Here is a 25,916-nt window from a genome sequence, read left to right as displayed (position 1 = left end):
AATTTGTTTATGGTACACTACTCACTGGTGTTGAGCTGGCTGTTCAGTGTACGTTTAGAATAGTAAAGTGTGGTTTTAGCTGCACTTGTAAGGCATCCACTTGGTATTAATAAAGCTTAGCCATTTTCCTTCTTGGTAGAAGACACTGACTTAGGTAGCCCTAGACCTAGTCATGTTTTAAGTCACTGTAATGGGTCAGACCGGTAGCTGTCATATTGTATATTTTTGGTGGTATTTTAGGAACCATTACCATTTGGTCCTTGACTTGCAGATCTTACTGTTCAAGTTTATGATGCTCATGCACGCTGTACTCCTTTACAGACAATGGTTGTTTTCTCAAAATGGAGACCTTCTAACTAAACATCAGTTGAGCATGGAACACATTGCTCCTTTTGGCCCTTCTTGTTTTAACACATCACAAGCTCTGAATGTGTAGAGGTACATTAATTGTTATACAGTTTTTTTTGTTTCTTCATCTGTAGACCAGCAAGAAAACTACTTTTTGTTGTGTGATGTTTTGCCAGAAGACCGGATTCTAAGGGAAGAACTTCAGCAAGAAAGATTGGTAAATAATCTAGCATAGGGGTAGTACAACCAGTCTGACTTTATTTTGTGTTCATTTTTTCACTCTGTGATTGTTTGCCAATGTATTTACTGTCAAAATATATTTATTTTCAAAGTGTGGCCCTGCAAAAGTAAAATGCAACAAAACTAATTGGATAAAAAATTTTTTATTTCATTTAATTTGTTTAGAGGGCTGAAAAAGAAAAATCTATCCTTACCGGGCTGAAAAAGAAAAATCTATGCTTACCCTCCTTGCCGCTGCTGTCTCCATTTCAGTTCTCGCTGCAAGCACCTACTTGTGTCAAAATCTGGACAAGAACTATCCTGCTAAGCCAACCACACAAGAATGTGTTTTAAGTGATCCCTGACATTGAGAAAGTGTTTATGGTGGAGCAAGGAGGGTAAGGATAGATAGGTTTCTTTTCTCTTTTTAACCCCTTAACGACGCAGGACGTATATTTACGTCCTGCGCCGGCTCCCGCGATATGAAGGTGAAATCGCGGCGTCCTGAACAGCTGATCAGACACCGGGAGGGCTCTTACCTGCCTCCTCGGTGTCCGATCGACGAATGACTGCTCCGTGCCTGAGATCCAGGCAGGAGCAGTTAAGCGCCGATAATGCTGATCACAGGCGTGTTAATACACGCCTGTGATCAGGATGAGAGATCAGTGTGTGCAGTGTTATAGGTCCCTATGGGACCTATAACACTGCAAAAAAAAAGTTAAAAAAAAAGTGTTAATAAAGGTCATTTAACCCCTTCCCTAATAAAAGTTTGAATCACCCCCCTTTTCCCATAAGAAAAATAAAACAGTGTAAAAAAATAAACATATGTGGTATCGCCGCGTGCGTAAATGTCCGAACTATAAAAATATATCATTAATTAAGCCGTACGGTCAATGGCGTACGCGCAAAAAAATTCCAAAGTCCAAAAAAGCGTATTTTGGTAACTTTTTATAACATTAAAAAATGAATAAAAAGTGATCAAAAAGTCAGATCAAAACAAAAATCATACCAATAAAAACTTCAGATCACGGCGCAAAAAATGAGTCCTCATACCGCCCCATACGTGGAAAAATAAAAAAGTTATAGGGGTCAGAAGATGACATTTTTAAACGTATAAATTTTCCTGCATGTAGTTATGATTTTTTCCAGAAGTGCGACAAAATCAAACCTATATAAGTAGGGTATCATTTTAACCGTATGGACCTACAGAATAATGATAAGGTGTAATTTTTACTGAAATATGCACTGCGTAGAAACGGAAGCCCCCAAAAGTTACAAAATGGCGTTTTTTTTTCGATTTTGTCGCACAATGATTTTTTTTTCCGTTTCGCCGTGCATTTTTGTGTAAAATGACTAATGTCACTGCAAAGTAGAATTGGCGACGCAAAAAATAAGCCATAATATGGATTTTTAGGTGGAAAATTGAAAGGGTTATGATTTTTTAAAGGTAAGGAGGAAAAAACGAAAGTGCAAAAACGGAAAAACCCTGAGTCCTTAAGGGATTAAAGGGGTATTCTGGGTAAATAATGTTCCATGTGGTCTAGCAAAACGCGTCAAATCTTTTCTATTTTTATGGCACCTCTATATTTTTAACATGCATCAATAAAAGCTGTTATGTTTTTACTTTTCCTGAGCCTGGATTGGAAGTGCTGGGATTATCCTTTTGTGAAATTTTCTCTAATGTTCTATGTAACTCTACCCATAATCACGTAATTATCTAATCACAGGGAGCTGACTTGCTGCTCCATCCCCTCGCAAACCAGGCCCCTGACTGATGTCACTGTTATGTCACGGGACCCACAGAAGATGGAGAGCACACTCTGTCTGATAATACTGCCGACCCTGCACAGTGCATGCTCCTCAGTCCCCTATTTACAGCAAATAGAGGGCTGAGATTGATTGCAGAGACTGAACCAATCACCAGCCCATGCCATTTTACACTCATGGCCATTAATGTTGGCACCCCCTGAAATTTTTCAAGAAAATGAAGTATTTCTCACAGAAAAGGATTGCAGTAACACGTTTTGCTATACACATGTATATCCCTTTGTGTGTATTGGAACTATACCAAAAAATGGAGGGAAAAAAAGCAAATTGGGCATAATGTCACACCAAGCTCCAAAAATGGGCTGGACAAAATTATTGGCACCCTTAACTTAATATTTGGTTGCACACCCTTTGGAAAAAATAACTGAAATAAATGGCTTCCTATAACTATCAATAAGCTTCTTACACCTCTTTTCCCAACAGCAATTTTAAGATCTCTCCATTGGTGTTGAATGGGATTTAGATCTGGACTCATTGCTGGCCACTTCAGAACTCTCCAGCGCTTTGTTGTCATCCATTTCTGGGTGCTTTTTGATGTATGTTTGGGGTTGTTGTCCTGCTGGAAGACCCAAGATCTCAGACGCAAACCCTCCTTTCTGATGCTGAGCTGTACAGTGCGACCCAAAATCCATTGGTAATCCTCAGATTTCATGATGCCTTGCACACATTGATGGCGCCCAGTGCCAGAGGCAGCAAATCAACCCCAAAACATCATTGAACCTCCACCATATTTCACTGTAGGTACTGTGTTTTTTTCTTTGTAGGCCTCATTCCGTTTTCGGTAAACAGTAGAATTATGTGCTTTACCAAAAAGCTCTATCTTGGTCTCATCTGTCCACAAGACCTTTTCCCAGAAGGCTTACTCAAGTTCATTTTGGCAAAATGTAGTCTTGCTTTTATATGTCTCTGTGTCAGCAGTGGGGTCCTCCTGGGTCTCCTGCCATAGCATTTCATTTCTTTTAAATGTCAACGGATAGTTTGTGCTGACACTGATGCTCCCTGAGCCTGCAGGACAGCTTGAATATCTTTGGAACTTGTTTGGGGCTGCTTATCCACCATCCGGACTATCCTGCGTTGACACCTTTCATCAATTTTTCTCTTCCATCCACGCCCAGGGAGATTAGCTACAGTGCCATGGGTTGCAAACTTCTTGATAATGTTGCTCACTTTTGACAAAGGCAAATCTAGATCTTTGGAGATGACTTCTAACCTTGAGATTGTTGATATTTTTCCACAATTTTGGTTCTCAAGTCGTCAGACAGTTCTCTTCTCCTCTTTCTGTTGTCCATGCTTAGTGTGGCGCACACACACACAAAATGCAAAGACTATGAACTTCTCTCCTTTTTATCTGCTTTCAGTTGTGCTTTTTTTATTTTTTTATAATGCCCATACCTGTTACTTGGTCCAGGTGAGTTTAAAGGAGCATCACATGCTTGAAACAATGTTATTCTTCCACAATTTTGAAAGGGTGCCAATCATTTTGTCCAGACCATATTTGGAGTTTGGTGTGACATTATGTCCAATTTGTTATTTTTTTCCTCCCTTTTTTTTTGGTTTAGTTCCAATACACACAGGGAATAAACATGTGTATAGCAAAACATTAGTTACTGCAATCCTTTTCTGAAATACTGAAATACTTCATTTTCTATAAAAATTTCCGGGGTGCCAAGATTTACGGCCATGACTGTGTGTATGTGAGGTGGAAGAATACAATATTTGGGTGTTGTATATTAATTTTACACTGTGACTGGTGCTGACATATGTTCCTGCATGTTGCATACTCACTGGCTACGTATACAAATTCCAGTGGGTTTACTCAGCACAGACAGAGCGTGGCTATATTTTTGATGGTGGGGAATAGGCAGGGTGGGATGGTTCCTCACTTTGTGAAGCCAGGCTCTTGGAGTGTAGGAATGTGTAGAGTATAGTGGCATGCGCTGCCTTACTCAACAGGAAGTTTATATGTTTACAACCTAAAATTCAAATCCCTGTCATGCAAATCCCCATATCCACCCTTTTGGTATAAACACATAGGGACACTGGTAAGTACATTACTCGGCATGTGGAGCAATTATTAACCTTGGTAACTTATTTCTATAAAGCAACTACCCTTGCTTCATTCACTTATCATTTTATGATGAAAGGATGGAGAAGAGCTTATTTACAGCCAAATTTAAATAAATGTCTTTTAGAATTATCTTTAAAAATAGGATACAATTGTTAAGCAATTGCTTACATTGTAGGCTGCTAATAATGGACATAAAGATCTACCTCCATTACCTCTGTTATACATGTAGTTTTAACATACTTGTGTATCTCTCAAACAAGTGCATGCATCAACACAGCTTAATTCTAGGAAATGCTTAGCACATTTCTTATTCTTCATCCTGCTGATATTCTTTACTATACTAGGTCTATACAGTGTTTTCAGTGGTGAAACTTTCACTATTTATAGTATGTGCATCTAATACCTTGGCTTTGGGTCCTAACTACAACATCCACTCTTTTCTTTTTATAATATATATATATATATATATATATATATATATATATATATATATATATATATATATAATTATCAATGGGGTAAATTTACTCCTATTAAAATGATGACTATATGATGAATAAAATTGGACTGTATATTGTGCCCTTCACTGGGAGGTGTAGCAAAACTATGGAAATATATTTATCACCAATAAAAGGCATAGCCCCTAGACAGAGATTCCATGAAGACATTCCACCTCTCTACTACGGTCAGTGACTGGCTGAGCAAATATTTCATTTCTGCTTGGCAGCCTTAAATCAGGAAGCCCTCTGCAACCAGGATAGTTTTTTTTTAAAAGGGTTATTCAGCCTTTTAGCCCATAATGCCAAGTTATAATACTGTGTAATATAATTTAATTACCTCTGTGTGTGGCTTTGTCACATTTTTATGCATAAGACCCATACCTGGAAGTGTTGTGGTGCAAATCTTTTTATTTTAATGTTGTCTCTGACCTTTCCCAGCATTCCATGTGACCAGAGATATGTTATGTGGTCTTCAGGCGAGCGTGATTATGCTAAGTGGGTAGGTGGATAGTATTACTCCAGTATATCTCTTCCACCCACTTACTGCAGCAGGGACTGCAGCATGGCCATGCCACCTGGAGACCATGTAACTTATGACATATTCCACGGTATTTACTAAGGTTTCCCAACAGTTTGCTTTTTTTTTTACTCATGCTCTGAACTATAGGGTTTTCCTCAGCTCAAATTCACCACATTTTCTGTGGAAACCTTAGTAAGTATGTTGGGTTTTTGTGAAAATGTTGGGACAAACACCCCTTTTCGGGTTTTCTATGTTAAATGGAGAGTTGGTCAGGTTTTTTCAATTCTGGCGCAGACAGAATTTCTGACGCAATGTGCCAGAATCTGACGCACAACCTGACAAGACATGTTGGGTTTACAATAGTAAATAAGGGCCATTGTCTCTGGCTGCATGGAATGTTGGGAAAGATTAGAGACAACCAGGAAAAAAAGAGACTACAGCACTTCCGAGTGTGGGTCCTGTTCATGAATATGGGACAAATTGTTAGATGGAGGTAATAGAAGTACAGTACAGACCAAAAGTTTGGACACACCTTCTCATTCAAAGAGTTTTCTTTATTTTCATGACTATGAAAATTGTAGATTCACACTGAAGGCATCACAACTATTAATTAACACATGTGGAATTATAGACTTAACAAAAAAGTGTGAAACAACTGAAAATGTCATATTCCATGTGGAAAGTGTCCCCAAGTACAGACACAAAAACCATCAAGAGCTACAAAGAAACTGGCTCACATGCGGAGCGCCCCAGGAAAGAAAGACCAAGAGTCACCTCTGCTGCGGAGGATAGGTTCATCCGAGTCACCAGCCTCAAAAATCGCAGGTTAACAGCAGCTCAGATTAGAGACCAGGTCAATGCCACACAGAGTTCTAGCAGCAGACACATTTCTAGAACGACTGTTAAGAGGAGACTGTGTGAGGCCTTCATGGTAGAATATCTGCTAGAAAACCACTGCTAAGGACAGGCAACAAGCAGAAGAGACTTGTTTGGGCTAAAGAACACAAGTAATGGACCTTAGACCAGTGGAAATCTGTGCTTTGGTCTGATGAGTCCAAATTTGAGATATTTGGTTCCAACCACCGTGTCTTTGTGCGACGCAGAAAAGGTGAACAGATGGACTCTACATGCCTGTTCCCACCATGAAGCATGGAGAAGGAGGTGTGATGGTGTGGGCGTGCTTTGCTGGGGACACTGTTGGGGATTTATTCAAAATTGAAGGCATACTGAACCAGCATGGCTACCACAGCATCTTGCAGTGGCATGCTATTCCATCCGGTTCCCGTTTAGTTGGACCATCATTTATTTTTCAACAGGACAATGACCCCAAACACACCTCCAGGCTGTGTAAGGGCTATTTGACCAAGAAGGAGGGTGATGGGGTGCTGGCCTCTACAGTCACCAGACCTGAACCCTATGAAGGCAAAAGGGCCAACAAGTGCTAAGCATCTCTGGGAACTCCTTCAAGACTGTTGGAAGACCATTTCATGTGACTACCTCTTGAAGCTCATCAAGAGAACCAAGGAAAGATCCCCCCAAAAAATGCAAGCTAGTCAGCACAAGTGTGCTTTTATTTTGTAACCTTCTTCCATCACCTGTTGTATCGTTTGCTTCTGACACTATGATGCCAGCCTGGTTTTAATTATTTCATGACTTGATATATAGGTATAAAAAGATATACAGATTACTATTACATCTCCTGTAATTTCTAAACCAAAATTAGTGAAAAGGAGCAGGGCAGTTTTAACAGCTACTGTTCAGGTGACTGGTTGGGAGAAAATAAAAAATAATCTGAGTGCATAATTCATATTTCTGAGGCTAAGCTTCCACAAAGTCAGAAGTGGATCCATAAGGGAGGAGAAGTATAAGTCCTTCCTTTTATATGTCCTATTCCTTGAATACACTTCTGGCTTTGGCTCAGTTTTCCAAAAACTGCCAGAAAAAAACCAAGTGGAAACTTAGCCTTACCAGTATTGTGCAATCTCCCAAGTTACAATTACACTTTGGCACAGAATCACTTTAGAGGAAATCTGTAACCAGTGTCACCTGCACTAACCTTTTGGTACCGACAGATAGTGCAGGTGACACTAATGACAACGGTACTCACCTTGTCCCCTTCCGTGGCGGGGATCTATGGTAATCTCCTCCGTTAGCTCCACTCTGGGCACCCGGCGTGGGGCACAGGCGGAGCTTACTGACCTCACCGCTGCTGTTCTCTCACAGCGGGACCCAGCAGGGAGCAGCTGTGGTGATGTCACTAAGCTCTGCTCATGCCCCAAGCCATTGCTGGTGTCTGCTGGGTCTCGCAGCAGCAGTGACGTCAGTAAGCTCCGCCCAAGCCAGGTGCCCAGAGCGGAGCTAATGGAGGAGATTACCGGAGATCACCGCCACGGAATGGGACAAGGTGAGTACCGTTGTCATCAGTGTTACCTGCACTATCTGTAGGTACCGACAGGTTAGTGCAGGTGACACTGGTGACAGATTTCATTTAAAGGGAACCAGGCATCAGAGTTTACCATATATAGTGTGTGGCAATGAGTTATTTATAGTAAAATCTTCATCCTCACCATTCCCAAAGGGCATTCCTGCCCCCAGGAATGGTGAAGATATGAAGTTTGTAAGTCTTCTCTGCCGCCCCTCTAAGTAATCCCCTGGGCGCGGATCTATACATACCTAGTCCTATCATCTGTGCTGTAATCCAGCACTCTCCACATGATTGACAGCCAGCCAGATTCACCGCTCTGCTCTGTCTGCATAGGAAGCAGAGCGCTATCGCAGGCTGTCAATCAGGCGGAGAGAGCATCATTTTACTGTTATATATGGTAAAATCTGATGCTTGGTTCCCTTTAAAGAGGCACTGTCACCAACCTAAAATATTGATATCTTGACTTCCGGTTCCGGCGCTGCTCTGGCTAGCAGAGCTCCCGCACCTCCCGACTCTTACCTGCAAGTATAGCGCATGGCACAGCTCACCGGCTCGTCCTCGGAGCCCCCCCCCACCCGGTTCCTCCTAGCCGCCAGCAACTTTATGGAGCGTTATTTGTGCTGTAGCACACAGAAGCCAACGGTCCTGCTTGCTCCCCGCCAGAAGACTACCTCAGCAATGGCGGTGGCAACGCTCGACAAGCCACGTCCATCATCCCTCCTGCTCACCGCCATGGTCGTGCCAACGGCTCCAGTCCTTCACCCAGCCACCGCTCCCTGGAATGTACCCCAGCCACCGCCTGCCAACACACCCAGTGACTCACGCCACTCCTCCACTGCCCTGGAGGAGTTCATGGAGGAAGCCCTCACTGCACCTCCTCTCAGCCAGCTCCCTGCTGAAGATGCAGACACAGTACCTTCCTGTCACCCACATGCCTGTGGCACATTAACCTACCAGCTCCCTGGGGAGACGGCTTCTACTGCCACTATACCATCTTTGGACTTTAAACACCTAGCAGCTGAGGTCACTGCCAGGATAATGCCCAGTATCCAGCATTCCTTAGAGGCATCCCTGTAAGCTTCATTTGCGCAATTGCACTCTGAACGAGCCTGCACCAACTCGACTGTAGCGGCTGTCAGGAGCGAGGTTAGCTCCTTGGCACAGAACCACCTGGCTCAATCCACAACTATTGCTGATCTGCAACAACAAAATGCCACTTTATGAGCCAAACTTGATGATTTAGAGAACCTCTCTAGACGCAATAACTTGTGCATTGTGGGGCTCTCTGAACAGCGCATTTGTGAAGTGGAACTTTCTGAGGCTTTGAGCTTGAAATATTATTGCAGAATGGAAAGGGCTCACCGTCTGGGACCTGGCCAGCTGTCCAATGACTCAAATATGCCCTCCTCTCAGTCCAACCAGCACAATGGACCTCGCCACGTCATCTTTAAACTCCTGGATTACAACAACCGCCAAGCTCTGTTACGAGCATTCCGGAGGCGCTCCTCACCCTTTATAATTCATGGATGCCAGGTCCTACTCTTCGAGGACTTTTTGGCGCTGGTGGCAAAGCGCCGGCGAGCATTTAGTGCTGTTTGCTTGGAACTGTTTCAGAGAAAGATGAGGTTCCAGCTCCAAAATCCGGCTGTGCTGCTGAGAGTCTACCATGAAGATGGTCTTCATCCGTGTTCACCAGCCTGACCACTGCTGAGGTGGCACTCCATAGCCCGGCCCGGGCAGATCGTCGCAGAGGAAGTCGTTGCTCCATACAGGAAGACCCTTCAGCTCTATCCCTGAGATCCCCTTCCTCCCGGGCTGGTACCTGTGAATTGAGCGTCCCACTTGCCCACCGACTATGTGGTCTTCACTATTGGGTTTTTGCAGTTAGGGGGGTGTTTGGGTTGGGGTTTCATTAAGTCCCTTAGGCTTCTCTAGCATTACTAAATGGACCCTGCCTGCTCTGGAGTTAGTATGTATCTCTGATAGACGGAGGAGGCTCGAATGTACCATGCCGACATGGTTTGGTCTCCGAGACTGTTCATAATGTTATGTTTAGCGGGTGGAATTGCCGTATTCTGTCCCGGCAATTTGTTGGTGGGTGGGGGTTGTCTGGCAGGGGTAGAAAAAAGAGAAGTCCTCAGCACAGTGCCGTAAACTTGCTCTGGTGTGCACGTGTGCCTTTGGCAGGATCTGCTTGAGCAATCCCCTTCACCCTCGCGGCTGTTGCCTTTGCCTCGGATTCAACGGTGACTTTGTTTATTTGGCGATTTTACTCTAGCCTTTTGATCAGTGGGTCCTAGACCCTGGTTTGTGTTTGTCGTGGGTGTGAGTGGTCTTTCGTGTTAGTTTTGTGACTTCCCCTCTCTCTTCCCCCTCCCCCCCCCTCTTTTTTTTTTTCTTGTCTCTTTTTATATTCCTTCAGGCCTCTCAGCCCGTGGTTCCTTCACCATGCAGCTGATCTTCTGGAATGTCAAAGGTTTAAGGTCACCCAACAAAAGAATGCAAATTCTCCGCCATCTGAAACGCTTACGCCCAGATGTGATCTTTTTGCAAGAAACTCGCCTACCCGTGTCAGATATGGTTCGTATGGCCAGGCATTGGGATGGGGAAGTGATTGGGGCCCCTGCGGTAGGTGGTAAGGCAGGAACCATAATGCTTATTAATAGAAATTTTGGGGGAATTGTGGTAGATAAGGCAGTGGATGAGATGGGTCATGATTACAGTATCTCTAGCTGCTATTCCCCCAATGGTGACCACAAACAATTTTTTTGTAACTTAGAGACCCTATCACCAACAAAATTGGGGGGGGGGGGGGGGAGATATGAATGCAGTGGCTTTCCCGCTGGAAGATTGAAAAGGAGGAGGGGCTGTTCAGTCTATTGTGAGACAGAGTAACAAAAACTATTCTCTGTTCTTAGAGTCATCGGGCCTGGAGGTTAATGCATTCAGACAGCAGGGATTATACCCATTACTCCCATAGTCATTCCTCTTTGTCCTGTATAGATTACTTTCTTACCTCCCCAGAATTACTAGCCGTGTAGATGGACCAGAAATTCATGATATGGTTATCTCCAACTATTCCCCTATCTCCCTTTCATTGACAGATACCTACTCGAAAGGGACTGCTTTTCATTGGCGCTTCCCGGCAAATATCTCGAAAGATGACAACTTTGTTGATTCTCTGCGAAGTTGGTGGATGGAATTCTCCTGGCACAATAGCGAACTGATGCTCCCGTTTACTGGGAATCTGCTAAATCTGTCCTTAGGGGATGTTTGATCGCATTCATGTCCACTGTGAAAAAGTCCTTCCATCACTTTCAGGAAGCAAGCAGGTTGTTGCAGTCATCTGACACTCACTATGTCTCCTGTCCATACCTCCGGCTTCCTCTCCCAACCATTCCCTTTTTTTTTTTTTTTAAGGGAACGAGACAGGGTTGCCCACTCTCTCCCCTATTATTTAATCTGGCCCTGGAACTGCTTGCGAGATACTTAAAAGATTCTGCGTTATTCCTCGGGGTCTCGATTCAAAGAACTGAGGTCAATTGACCCCTTTTTGCTGACAACATCTTGATTTTCCTAACAGACCCAAGAGCTCACTATGGCCCATTGATGGCCACTCTATCCCACTTTGGCTTATTTTCTGGGTACAAAATTAACCAACTAAAAAGTGAGGCACTTCCCTTGGGATCTGCCCGGCTGTCCTCTTATTGGTCAGCTATAAGTATCCATGCCACGACTATTAAACCACACATCACGTACTTAGGGATTAACATAGGCAAGACTCCGTCCTCCTTGTATACCCTCAATTATCCTCCCCTTTTAAAAGGTTACTTCCAAGGTTACTTTATGATTTTACAGACTCGGCTCAGTCTACTCAAACATAAGGATGTGTAGGCGCTCAATTATGCATTTACTCGTTTTATATGGGCCGGGAGATGCCCCAGAATAGAACTTCAGAAATTAATGTTAAACAAGGCGGATGGTGGAGTTGGATTTCCCAACATTCGCTGCTATAACCTGGCCTGTATTTTTAGGCACGTTATGGACTGGCTACATGAATCTAGTTTTCACTCTAATTATGATATTGAAGCTGACCTGGTCTTCCCATGGAAGCTCTCATGTTGTTTATACACCCACATTCCCTGTCTTCTGATCCACATAAAGCGCTCTTTAGTTGTTAGAGACACTGTTTTTTAATCTGGAAGGCAGTTTGCAAAGCATTTGGTCTTCCCTTCCTACTGTCTGGGTGCCTTGACCTCTGGGGCTATCCGGAGTTCCCACAGGGATGTGAGAATAGGCTGTTTGAGAGTTGGCAAAACAGCTTATACATGTAGAGGAGAAACGCTGGTTTCACCCACAGGAATTGTTAACAAACTTCTCCTTACCACCCTCTCATTTCCTTCAGGTATCCCAACTTCTCTTCTATCTGCAAGTCGCGCCTCCGCGATCCCTCCTCTGAAGTGTCCCCCTCTCCCTTTGAAGATGTTGTAGGCCCTCAGCTCCGGAAGAGGACATTGTCGTACCTCTATAGTTGTTTTAGCAGCTATTTCCTTAAGGTATCTAGGAGGGGGGTGTTTGCCAAATGGGAATCTATTTTGCGGGAAGGGGAAGCCCGTGACAAGATATTGGACGGCAGGGTCAAGGTTCAAGCCAATGTTATCAGCGAACGCTGGAGGGAAACTGATGCATTTTGGCTATTTGGGATTCAATCTCCCAGCCTCACCGGCGTTTCCTGATAGAATTACATCCTGTCCGAAGTGTTCTAGTCCTGGCACGGATTTCTTTCACGGGATATGGGGATGCCCAAGAACTCAGATGTTTTGGTGGGGTATAGCAGCTTACATTGCTAGGCACTGGAAAGTGCAGGTTCCTATGACCCCTCAGGCTCTTCTCTTCCAGTGTGTCGACTCTGAGGTAGCTGTGGCAGTCGGACTGAGTGGTGTTACTCGCTTCCTTCATGTCATCCTGTTGGTTGCAAAACATGTCCTTCTCAGAGACTGACTCCAACCCTGCATGCCAGTACTGGCTGACGTGGTTGAGGAGTTGAAATCCTGCCTGGAGGTTGACAGACTGGACAGAGAGAGGCATAGGGAGAGAAATGCGAGGAGGTTCTTTGCCAAATGGCACACTTTTTTGGTTGTGCACTATGATAGGTCCCAAATTGAGGCTTTTGTTTTACCATTTAGACATACTGAATGGTACTGTCGAGTGTCCCTTAGCAATACCTTAGGACCCTTTACACCTTTCAGATGGTAACAATACAGGAATATGGGTGCACTACTGTGGTAGATGTAAACAATACATTGGCTATCCCTCAACACTGATGTTAAAATTGAGACATTTGCCAGTGTATCCTTATATGAAGGACACACCAGAGCCCGCACACCAACGCCAAGGTTTCTCAAATTGGTGCGAGACCTAACGCTAATCCTACCTGTGCTTGATAAACAGAACAGGGGCCAGTGGGCAATTACGGCAGCATTCGGCTGACTCACAACTTCCTTCCAGATACCCTCCAGCGTTACTGAGCACACATGCAATGGGAGGAGGGAGGCAAGCTGCAAGCCCCATCTGAGTTGGCTATTATGGGTGCCTGGCCTCACAGGTGCTACCTTAATGCTGCCTTGTAGATATTCAAGGCGCATTAATGTTGGAGTTTACACACCTCCAAATTTAAAATTTAAACAAACAACAAAAAACGTGGTCTCAAATGGCTGGAGGTGCTCAACCCCAAATGCGGTTGTGCATTTATACTGGGGGAGCAGATCCTGCCCTTGTAGTCCGTTGCTAGGGGCGATCCCCAGCATAAAAATGCATACAATGGAGGATGCCTGCAGCGGACTACAAGTGCCACAATAGAATCCTACACCAGATAAACGGTGTGGATGTGTAACAATTAGAATACAATACCGGAATATGGGTGCACTACTGTGGTAGATGTAAACAATACATTGGCTATCCCTCAACACTGATGTTAAAATTGAGACATTCGCCAGTGTATCCTTATATGAAGGACACACCAGAGCCCGCACACCAACGCCAAGGTTTCTCAAATTGGTGCGACGGACTACAAGGGCAGGATCTGCTCCCCCAGTATAAATGCACAACTGCATTTGGGGTTGAGCACCACGTTTTTTGTTGTTTGTTTAAATTTTAAATTTGGAGGTGTGTAAACTCCAACATTAATGCGCCTTGAATATCTACAAGGCAGCATTAAGGTAGCACCTGTGAGGCCAGGCACCCATAATAGCCAACTCAGGTGGGGCTTGCAGCTTGCCTCCCTCCTCCCATTGCATGTGTGCTCAGTAACGCTGGAGGGTATCTGGAAGGAAGTTGTGAGTCAGCCGAATGCTGCCGTAATTGCCCACTGGCCCCTGTTCTGTTTATCAAGCACAGGTAGGATTAGCGTTAGGTCTCGCACCAATTTGAGAAACCTTGGCGTTGGTGTGCGGGCTCTGGTGTGTCCTTCATATAAGGATACACTGGCGAATGTCTCAATTTTAACATCAGTGTTGAGGGATAGCCAATGTATTGTTTACATCTACCACAGTAGTGCAACCATATTCCTGTATTGTATTCTAATTGTTACACATCCACACCGTTTATCTGGTGTAGGATTCTATTGTGGCACTTGTAGTCCGCTGCAGGCATCCTCCATTGTATGCATTTTTATGCTGGGGATCGCCCCTAGCAACGGACTACAAGGGCAGGATCTGCTCCCCCAGTATAAATGCACAACCGCATTTGGGGTTGAGCACCTCCAGCCATTTGAGACCACGTTTTTTGTTGTTTGTTTACCTTTCAGATGGTGTGGGATGAAGCAGATACACCGCTCTGTAACATGGCGGAGGAACTTCGAGGTCGAGTGTCCTTTTTTCTAGAGTTTTTCTTCTTTAGTCCTATTTATTTTTGTGTTTCCTTTCTCGTTGTTAATTTATTTCCCATTTATTTATGCACTGTTTACATATATGGATGTGTGTGTGTGTGTTTTTGTGGCCCGGGGGAATGGGAGTTGAACTACGCTGTTGACTTTGTTTTTCTTGTGTATTGGTTCATGTCCGAGGCACCTTGGGTACTGTGTTGCCCACCTCTGCCTATGCTGTCTGCGGCATTTTGATATGCTTACTGTTTTGTCATTTATTATACAATTGTGATAATTTAATAAACAAAGTTTGAAAAAATAATATTGATATCTTGCAGCAGAAAATGCTTTAGTTTTGTCACATAAAAATATATAATATATTTGCAAGGGGTGTGTACAAGTATTTGAGATATAGTGTGTGTGTGTGTATGTATGTTCCAGCATTACTTGCAAACTGCTGGAGATACTTCGTTGAATTTATATGTCAACTTAAAATATATAAAATAGTTTAATTAACCCTAACCCACCCTGCCTAATGGACCTTGCCCAATCAAAGGTCATTTAACCATATTCTTTTCATCACAGCTCAGCCCCACCTTACTACAAAAGCTCTGCTTCATAGGTGAATGTGTCATTCCAGCTTGCATGCCACGCCCCCTCTGACAAGCCACACCACCTTCTGTTTTTGGCCTACAATCTCTTGGTCATGGCTCAGCTTCACCTGAGGACAGGAAAGGAAAACAAGATATGATATTGGGATATGAGGACAAGAGCTTCATAGTTTTCGCATTTCCTTTCCCACAAGGTTTTGGTAGGAAGACTAGGCAATGCAGGGTACTCTGCTATATAAAATTTTTAATTCTGATTTCATAGGGTTATGTGTACCTATCATTAGAAATGTAGATGAGTATTTGATGAAGTCCAGCCATAAATGTTTTATGTGGGGTATTGTTTATTCTCTTTCCTATATCTCTCTAAATGTACATTATTCTTCTTGGTGTGTAAGGGTGTTGCTGTGTCCTTGACACCTATCTGATGTTTCCCAATTTATCTTCCCTTCCCCTCTCACAGCATGTCTGAAACACAAGCTGAGGCAGAAAGGCTGCATAGACATAGAGGGAGAGATTCTGGCATCCCCCCTCCTCCCTCTTTATCCTAGCTTAGACCGATTTCTTTGTGGCTGAGATTTCTGAACACTTCCATAAACATGCAGACAGAGAAAGCAGAATTGCAGGTTCCTAGAAAGTGAGAAGAAAGCCATTTGTCCCCAACAAGATGTATTTGATAGTTTTTACATTTATTAAAGTTGATACCTAATTATTTCTTAATGTTGATGTAGGTGCTATACCTAGTGCAGTGGTCCCTCAAGTTACAATATTAATCGGTTCCAGGATGACCATTGTATGTTGAAACCATAACACTATGCAAACCTGGTAATTGGTTCTGAAGCCCCCAAAATGTCATCCAAAAATAGGAAAAGGTGAGGATTAAACAAAAATAAGTAGATAACGAATACAGATAAAGCAAATCCTTATATATAAAAGAGCTGCTGGGAACTGTAAATCACTGTCTATATCAGTGTTTCCCAACCAGGGTGCCTTCAGCTGTTGCAAAACTAGAACTTCCAGCATGCCCGGACAGCCAACGGCTGGGAGTTGTAGTTTTGCAACAACTGGAGGCACCCTGGTTGGGAAACAATGGTTCATGTAGAGGACAGGAGCTTCTTCAGGGTCCTATACCGTACACACAGTGTCCCAAATGGAGCCGCCCTTACTTGGTGTCCAATAGAACAGCTAACCCTGGCACAGGTAAGGAGTAGTACAGAACTTGTAGTTCCTTCCTGTACTGTAGGGGGCGGTACCAGACACCAGTCAGTGCATGCACTTCAGTAATACAGGTGATTTACCAGTAAAATGCCCATTCTGATTGGTCAGTTCCTCCAGTTGTGACACATTTCACAGATCTGGACTGTCTGTGGCATTGTATATTGAGTCTGGTTTCAAGTTACGATGGTCCAGAAAAAACATTGTATGTTGAAACTATTGTATGTTGAGGCCATTGTAAGTTGAGGGATCACTGTAGTCTATCCAGAATGTTAGACACATGTACGTGTAATAGGGAACAAAATGCAATATATTTTTCTTCCTGCCCCAGAAAATAGATTAATGGTTGGTTTATACTATATTTTATGAGTTCTGAGAACTCCATCTGCTGTCCACCTGTAATATTACCTCTTCTAATCATTCAGTATGGAATGTGTTTTCCTCTTCTTGAGCAAGTTTTATTTGGTTTTGATATCATGTCACACTTTTCCATTAGGAGCATAATATTTAGCACTACATTCTGAATATTTCAGATGCAGCTTTCAAGTAAATATTAATACCTTTAAATCCCTTTACCATGTGTTGTAAAATGCAACAGATGTTTAGCAGAGAGGGTGAAACTGCCACATGCAGATCTCTTTTCAATATGCTTGTTCCTCCAGAGAAAATTCGTTTTCTATTAAATATGCATGTAATTGCTATATACCAGCTAAAACAAGATTAATAATTCTTTTGTAATTGACTATACTGCGTCTCTATTGATCTATTTTTTTTTTTTTTTTTTACTGAGCAAGGACTAAAGGGATAGTACACCCTAAAGAGATGATTAGGGTAGCCCAACTTACTTTACTGACGTCTCTTGCAGTGATGTAGAAGTGGGCTTAGTAAAGTATGCAAAAATAACCCTCCTCGCTAATACATTTTACAAGCATAGTTATCAGTATGTTTAAGACATGCATGTACATGCTGGTGGGTATACAGTGGGGATCCCACTGTATAGTTTGGGCACCCCAGGTAAAATTTTGTATTCTTGTGCATAAAGAAGCCAAGGAAAGATGGGAAAAATCTCCAAAAGGCATCAAATTACAGATTAGACATTCTTATAATATGTCAACAAAAGTTAGATTTTATTAAAACAAAAAAATGGCTTCTGCAAAAGTATGGGCACCCTGCAGAGTTAATATCTTATACTGCCCCCTTTGGCAAGTATCACAGCTTGTAAACGCTTTTTGTAGCCAGCCAAGAGTCTTTCAATTCTTGTTTGAGGTATCTTTGCCCATTCTTCCTTACAAAAGTCTTCCAGTTCTTTGAGATTTCTGGGCTGTCTGTCGCGCACTGCTCTTTTAAGGTCTATCGACAGATTTTCAATTATGTTGAGGTCAGGAGATTGACAAAACCTTCAGTTTACGCCTCTTGATGTAATCCCCGTGGATTTCGAGGTGTGTTTAGGATCATTATCCATTTGTAGAAGCCATCCTCTCTTTAACTTCAGCTTTTTCACAGATGGCATTAAGTTAGCCTCCAAAATTTGCTGAAATTTTATTGAATCCATTTTTCCTTCTACTCGTGAGATGTTCCCTGTGCCACTGGCTGCAATATAACCCCAAAGCATGATTGATCCACCCCCATGCTAAACAGTTGGACATAGGTTCTTTTCATTAAATTCTGTTTCCCTTCTTCTCCCAAACGTACCTATTAGGGAATGACCGATTATTGGTTTGGCCAATATTATCGGCCGATAATCACGATGTTGGACATTATCGGTATCGGTAATTACCTTGCCGATAATGCCCTGCCCCCCAGCCAGAGACGACCGTCGCCGCCGCTGCCCCATTGCCTCCCCATTCTCTTTCCACATACCGCCGCCGCTGCCCCATTGCCTCCCCCATCCTCTGCCCACATACCGCCGCCGCTGCCCCATTGCCTCCCCCCATCCTCTGCCCCACTGCCTCCCCCCATCCTCTGCCCCACTGCCTCCCCCCATCCTCTGCCCACATGCCGCTGCCCCATCGCCTCCCCCCCCCCCCCCCCCCATCCTCTGCCCACATACTGCCGCCGCCCCATCGCCTCCCCCCCATCCCCGGTGTTATAATTACCTGTTCCTGGGGTCCGCGATACTTCTGGCTCCTGCACTGTTGCTGTGTGCTGCGCTGTGCAATGACGAGTGACGTCCCCAACGCGACGTCACTGTCAGTGCGCACAGTGAAAGCGCACAGCAACAGCGCAGGATGCCGACGAAGCCAGAAGTATCACGGACCCCAGGAACAGGTAATTATAACACCAGGGATGAGGGGAGGCGATGGGGCAGCAGCGGTATGTGGGCAGAGGATGGGGGGGGCGATGGGGCGGCGGCGGTATGTGGGCAGAGGATGGGGGGAGGCGATGGGGCAACTGTGGTGGTTAGACTCGGGACCCCAGGACAGGCAGGGGGAGAGAAGCGGGCGGCGGTCTCTGGCCCGGCAAAAGCCGCTGCAGTTCATTGATTTAAAGCACCCGCTTTAAATCATTGATCTGCAACGGCTTCTGCCCTGCCGGGGGGGGGTTTGAAATAGCCGATAACTTATACCGATATTCCGGTATAAGTTATCGGCTATCGGCCTGTTAAGTGACAAATTATCGGTATCGGCCCTAAAAAATCGATGTGGGTCGATCCCTAGTGTGTGTATATAATCGATATTTGTGTTTAAAAAATCTGCCACTAGGTGTCTCCCTATCTATTGCACAGACTTTGGACTCCTGCTGGCCTGGCAGAAGTCCAAAATCGGGAAATGCAGTCTGGAGTGCTGAGGAGTGTGTGTGTGTGTGTGTGTGTGTGTACAGCCTTAGCCACTCATAGCTCATCTCACACACAACTGCTCTGGGCTGTGTGTAGCAGAGTAAGGGAGGAAGTTCTCCCCTGTACGGCTTCAGACGATATCACGCCTGCTGGGTAACTCCCCTTCCCAGTCTGTGAATCTGACTGAGACTGAGCAGAAATTACAGAGCAATATCAAGGTAGAAAAATAAAAATAAAGGCAGGGGGTGGTTTATCATAAGGGCAGTGAACTATGAGGATTATAACATTTAACAGATCATGAGAGGTACTCTTTAACTTTGTTTGATTTATTTATTTACAGAAAAAGATTTTGGAGCAGCAGCAACGTGAAAGATCAGACACAGCTTTTCAGAGATTGTGCATGTTTTGCAATGAAGAATTTAAAGGAAACAGGTTTGCTTTTGGTTTTTTTTCAGGCATCTTCAGTTTTGTTACCTTGCACAAATTATGTTCTTTTAATGTCCAAACTATCCCGAAGTGAAACCAGAGATAGAGCCAAAACATTTCACTTTAATACAGGTCTGCAGTTATCATTAGTGAGGTAGGAATAAGGATCAATATAAAATAAAATTTAGCAAACACTCACCAATAGTGGTTGTGCAAATGATGGCACAAGCTTGATACAAAGAAATGATGGGTAGATAATCCTTGGCTGCACGACTCTCCTAATCCAAACAGGGATACAATAGACACTGGCTGGATCCGACAATCAATGGTCAGTAGGATATCTATAAATTTAATACAATTTAAAATGTACAACACGTTTATGGGCTGCTCCAGCCCCTTCATAAGATACGATGAAATATAAATGCACTTCCCTTGACAGCATTACCTGAAGTTATGTCCACTGGTAAGATTAAATAATTTACATAATCGAGAGTGCACATCATAAATAATGAAATACATGAAAATACATAAAATGTACATAAAACACTTATTTAAAAAAAATGACATTAAACAGTGTTCCTCTTTATTAAACTAGTTGTCTGATGAAAAACTTGTTTACAGTATTGTACCCAACCTTCTTAATAAAATAAAAATAATAAAAATTTTTACTCCCATCAGGGCCCTCTGCCTGCAGCCGGGGGATACTGGTTTCCCCAAAATTGCAGAGGGTATTGTCTATAGCCTGGGAAACATACAGTTGCCCTCACCATTCACTGGCTGAGGTGGTACACTGCTGCAGCCAGTGATTGGCTTAGCAGCGCTGACATCAGATCTACAGCTCTGGCCAGCTCTGTGGAGCACGCTGTCTGTGGAGACTGGACATCCTGATATTGGAGGCTACGAGGGAGCGGACAAAGTTAGGTTAACATTCTTATTATTTCATTATGCAGGCTAAAGACATTACTGGAAAATAGTTTACACCAGACAACCCTTTTAATTCTTTACGTCCTTCCAAGTACAAAGTATTCAACTTAAAAATCTAATGAAGTCTCTATTGATTAGACTCTGTAGATGGTTAGGAACAGAATCATAGATGATCCCAATAATACTCAAACTGATGCAATCTACAGTACAGACAAAACTATGATGGTACCCTGAACTTAAAGGAGTACACCGGTGGAAAGCAATTTTTATTATAATTTTATTTATTTATTTTTTAAATCAACTGGTGCCAGAAAGTTATACAGATTTGTAAGTTACTTCTATTTAAAAATCTTAAATCTTCCAGTACTTAAACTGCTGTATGCTCCACAGGAAGTTCTTTTCTTTTTGAATTACTTTTCTGTCTGACCACAGTGCTCTCTGCTGACACCTCTGTCTGTGTCAGGAACTGTCCAGAGTAAGAGCAATTCCCCATAGAAAACCTATCCTGCTCTGAACAGTTCCTGACTTGGACAGAAGTGTCGGCAGTGAGCACTGTTATCAGACAGAAAATAAATTCAAAAAGAAAAGAACTTCCTATGGAGCATACAGCAGTTTAAAGGACAACTGCAGCGGTATGACACTTATCCCCCTATCCACTGAGACCCCCTGCGATCTCCCTAACAGGGCGCCGCCATCAGCGCTCATGGTGAGTGCTAAGGCGCGTAGCGTCGACCTAGAGGTCGACGGTGACGCCCCGTCTCCTCCCCGTCCCCATACAGTTCTATGGGGGAGACGGGGAGGCACAAACGCTGCCTCCCCGCCTTTCCCATAGAGATGTATGGAGGAGGCGTGCCGGCCGCAACGTCATGCTGTGGCCGGCACGCCCCCACGCGGGACAGCCGCAGCCCCGTACAGGAGATCACAGGGGGTCCCAGCGGTCGGATCTCCCCACGATCAAACACTTATCCCCTATCCTGTGGATAGGGGATAAGTGTCATACTGCAGCAATTGTCCTTTAAGTACTGGAAGATTTAAGATTTTTAAATAGAAGTAACTTACAAATCTGCATAACTTACTGGCACCAGTTGATTTTTAAAAAAAAATATTGTTTTCCACTGGAGTACTCCTTTAAGTTCAGGGTACCATCATATTTTTCCTGGCCCGTTTCATTATTTTTATTTTTTTTGTTTATGACTATTCTGAACCATAATTTAAAAGCAATGTCTCCTGTACAGATTCAAGACACCCTTTGCTAGAGGCAGCAAAGCAGCTCAAAATGTAACTGAGCCTCCTCCATGCTTCACAGTAGTTACAATGTTAATTTCTTTGCATGTTTTATTTTTGCATCTGCAAAGAAAGAGTTGATGTTAGAGAAAGCTGTAGCTTTTTGGCAGACTCTTAAATGGAAGGGTACCAACAATTTTGTCCACGTCTGTAAACTATACCTTTCTCCAGATCTATGCCTCTATACAATCCTGTCTCTGAGCTCTACAGGCAGTTATTTTCAACTCATGGTTTTTCTTTTTTTTTTTTTTTGTCTGATATGCATGATCAGCTGTAAGACCTTATATATAGATAAGTGTGTGTCTTTCCAAATAATGTCTAATCAACTAAATGTATTAAAGGTGTAGAAACATTTCTAAGATGATGAAAAGTAATGGGAGGACCCTTAGCTAAATTTCAAGAGTCATAGCAAAGGGTGCATACACATACACAATGTCCATGTAAAATTTTAGGTTTAACTTCTTAATAAATGTGCAAAAGATTCTAACCTTCTGTTTTCACGTTCTCGTCTTGGGATGTTGAGTGCAGAATGATGGGGGGGGGGGGGAAACCAACAAAAAAAAAGCAAACAGCAAAATGTGAAAAAATAAAAGGGTCTTTTCGAATGCATTGTACATAGTTTAATTTAACTCTTTAGATTAGAATTTTTTTTTATCTGAATGACTGTTTCCTTGCAGATCAGTTTTGTTCAATCACATGAACGAGGAGCACTCTTTTAATGTTGGACTGTCAGATAATATTGTGTACTGTAATGAATATCTGGACACTTTACAGGAGAAGATTGACCGGTACTGTTATTATTATTATTATTACTGTTATTATCTTCAAGTTATGAACTGTAATTTCAAACCAGAAGGGCTTTTATTGGGTTGATTGTGTCAGAAAGGCCAAAATGGGATGTTTCCCTAAGGGGTTAATGCAGCACTGTCAATTTTATTTATGCATTTCCATGGTTTTTTTTCTTCTCGCCTTCTAAGAGCCATAACTTTTTTTCTTTTTCCATCCACAGGCCCATATGAGGGCTTGTTTTTGTGCAATCAATTGTACTTTTGTAATTCCGTTATTCATTTTACCATAAAATGTACGAACCAACGAAAAAATATTATTTGTCTGGAAGAAAACTGGAAAATGTAGAAAAATTTAAATAGGGTTTCGTTTTTACACTGTACACTTTACAGTAAAACTGACATGTTTTCTTTATTCTATGTGTCAATACGATTAAGATGAAATCCATGCTTACACCCTTTTTATTGTATTGCTTTAAAAATACTCAAACTTTTTAAACAAAGTAAGCTTTTTAAAAATTGCCCTGTATGAAGGATAATTTTTTGCGCCATGATCTGTAGCTTTTATTGGTACCATTTTTGCTTACAGGTGACATATTAATCACTTTTTTATAAAACTATTTTCGTGATGTGTTGAGGTGGTATATATATTTTTTTTAAAATGCATACGCTGTTCACCGTATGGGATCATTGACATTATAAGTTAATAGTTTGGACATTTGCGCATGCGACGATACTAAATATGTTTATTTCACCTTTTTCTTTTTTTTTCTTTTTCTTATTTTTTTTTGCAAAATGGGGAAAAGGGGCTGTTTATATTTTATGGGAGGAGGCGCTTACTCTTCACTTTTTCCTCCTAATTTTATGTTTTTTATGTCTCCATAGTGGACAATGTATAGCAATCTTTTGATTGCTAATACTGATCAGTGCAATGCATTGGCATAACATCTGTTCAGTTACATTGGCAATCTACTTCACTGAAGATCACAGCAGAGCGGCAGGTGAGAGTATCTAGCCTCCATTTTGGATCATCGGACCCCCGCGGTTGTGCCACGGGTGGTCCAATAAGGCCCCTTTCACAGTATAAAATCATATATAATCCTATATAATCCGTTAAATGATCATTGGACCTGATGAAGAGGGGGTCTCGCCCCTCGTAACGCTTAGTCCTTCTATTAAAATCCTTGATTTATTATTCCACCTGTCCGCTATCGCTTATTGCCGACCGAGGCTATACACACCTCTCCCGGCTACTGCCAGCAACCACCGAGTGAGCGCCACTACGAGGATCTTTTCTCCTGCTTCCATGGGATAACTCAAGCTATCCAGCACCGGTCAGAGACAACCTCTAACACGGGATTACCTCCGGCAGCTCCCGGTCTTCTACCCTGCAGTTGGGTGACATACGCTACAAGGTGTTGTACTCTGCCTACAACACCATCAGGTGAGCACCGCTCTATTTGCATCACGGCATCGATTGCCATCTGAATAATACCACAGGTTGCCCCCTCCGTCTGTCTCTCCCTCCCCTTTTTTCTATTACATGTGCACATCAGCCATCTTCACACTTCGCCTATGGGAATCTTAAGACCCCTCCACCTCGTAAGTGCAATGGCAGTGATTGGTTCTTACTGACCAATCTGCCCTCGAGTGGCCTGGAAGATAAGGGTGATTGGTGGTGTGTAACCGCACCAATCACTCTGCAGTTCTAGAAGGGTGATGGCACTGATGCCACCTCCTGATCGCCGTTATTGGTCGGTTGGGAACGACCAACCAATCACGGCTTACTGTGGGCAATATGAAATCATAGCAGCTCTGCCTGCCCCATCCCTAGTCCAGACTGCGAGCAGAGTGGGTGCACTTTAGTGTACAGGTGAAGACTGGCAATTCTGCAGAGGTTAGAGGAACATGGGGTTTGGGTTTTGTTTTTATTTAATTTTTTTTGCACCAGTAGCAGATACATCTGCTTGGCACAGCCTGCTACCTGTACCCTTTTTACCTGCTGGAGTTTTCCCCCTGGTATGGGGAAGTTGGCATAAGTCTCAGAAGGGATTTTTGCCTTCCTCTGGATCCTAGCAGTAGAGAAATAGTGGAGGTATAGGAGGGTTTACTAACAGCTGCATTTTATGGATATGGCGCAAGTAAAGTACATGCAAAGTAACTCCAGTGGCTCTGTGGACTCCCTTGTGGCAGTCTCAGAAATATACACCACCTATGGAGGTAATGTATGTTCTTGTTATTTTGGGTGTTGAGGAAATGCCTCCTGCACGCCCCCTCCATGTGAGGCCCTCGGAATCTGTGCAAATCACCAAATTAGGTCTCAAATGTGCCTGTTTGTGATATTTCCAGGCAACAGTTTAGGACCATGTATTTTCAAAGTCAGGAGAAATTGTGTAACAAATTTTTGGTGCTTTTTTCTCCTTTTACTCCTTTTTACTAGCGGTAAAGGGAGAAAAAGACCCCCTTCATCACCTGGGCATAATTATTGGAATGTGAACGGGAGGGACCGACATACTGGCGTATAGAAAAAGCAAAATAATGTACAGGTGATATTCGGGACTGTGGAGTCCCCCATGTGTTTTATTCAACCTCTGGTTGTGACATATGGTGTGAATAGTGCTTAAAATAGAAAATAAAAACCATACAGTCAAAGAAAAAGAAAATTAAAACAATATTAAAATCAACACCTCTTGTCTGTTAGCTACATATATGACAAATAGAATTACATACTCCTTCAAGAAGAGAACCAGAATGAAAACGAAGAAAGAAGAGGAAAAAAGAAAGAGGGAAAAAAGAAAAATAGTACCGTAATTAAATAAAACATGTATAAAAAATAAATGATAAAATAGAAAATGAAAAATAATAAACAATAATAAATAATGAAAAATAGATGAAAAATAATACAAAAAATAAATAAATAAAAAATGCAAAATAAAATAATAAAAAATTATAAATAATGAATAAAAAATCAATAATAAAAGTAAAATATAAATGGGGGGAAAAGAAGAAGGAAAGGGAAGAAAGAACAAAGATCAGCAATGAAAGAAAGGAGCATAAGAAAGAGAGATAAACGGAGAGGACAAGGATTCAGATCATAAGTAAGGTTTGAGACTAAAATCTATGTTAAGG

At 42.7% G+C, this 25,916-nt stretch overlaps 1 protein-coding gene across 2 annotated transcripts in view; it reads left to right on the top strand.

Moving 5' to 3' along the window:
• Nucleotides 1-25,916, top strand: part of ZNF277 (zinc finger protein 277) — a 97,900-nt gene that overhangs the window by 48,479 nt on the left and 23,505 nt on the right. For both annotated transcript variants that reach the window (XM_056573911.1, XM_056573910.1), the window contains exons 4-6: nucleotides 483-565; nucleotides 19,709-19,800; nucleotides 22,680-22,790. In XM_056573911.1, the coding sequence (XP_056429886.1) occupies nucleotides 483-565; nucleotides 19,709-19,800; nucleotides 22,680-22,790 (286 nt within the window). The remainder of the gene's footprint in view (nucleotides 1-482; nucleotides 566-19,708; nucleotides 19,801-22,679; nucleotides 22,791-25,916) is intronic.

Source organism: Hyla sarda, chromosome 4, assembly GCF_029499605.1.
Source record: "Hyla sarda isolate aHylSar1 chromosome 4, aHylSar1.hap1, whole genome shotgun sequence".
NCBI lineage: Eukaryota > Metazoa > Chordata > Amphibia > Anura > Hylidae > Hyla > Hyla sarda.
This window is presented reverse-complemented; position numbering and strand designations above follow the sequence as displayed.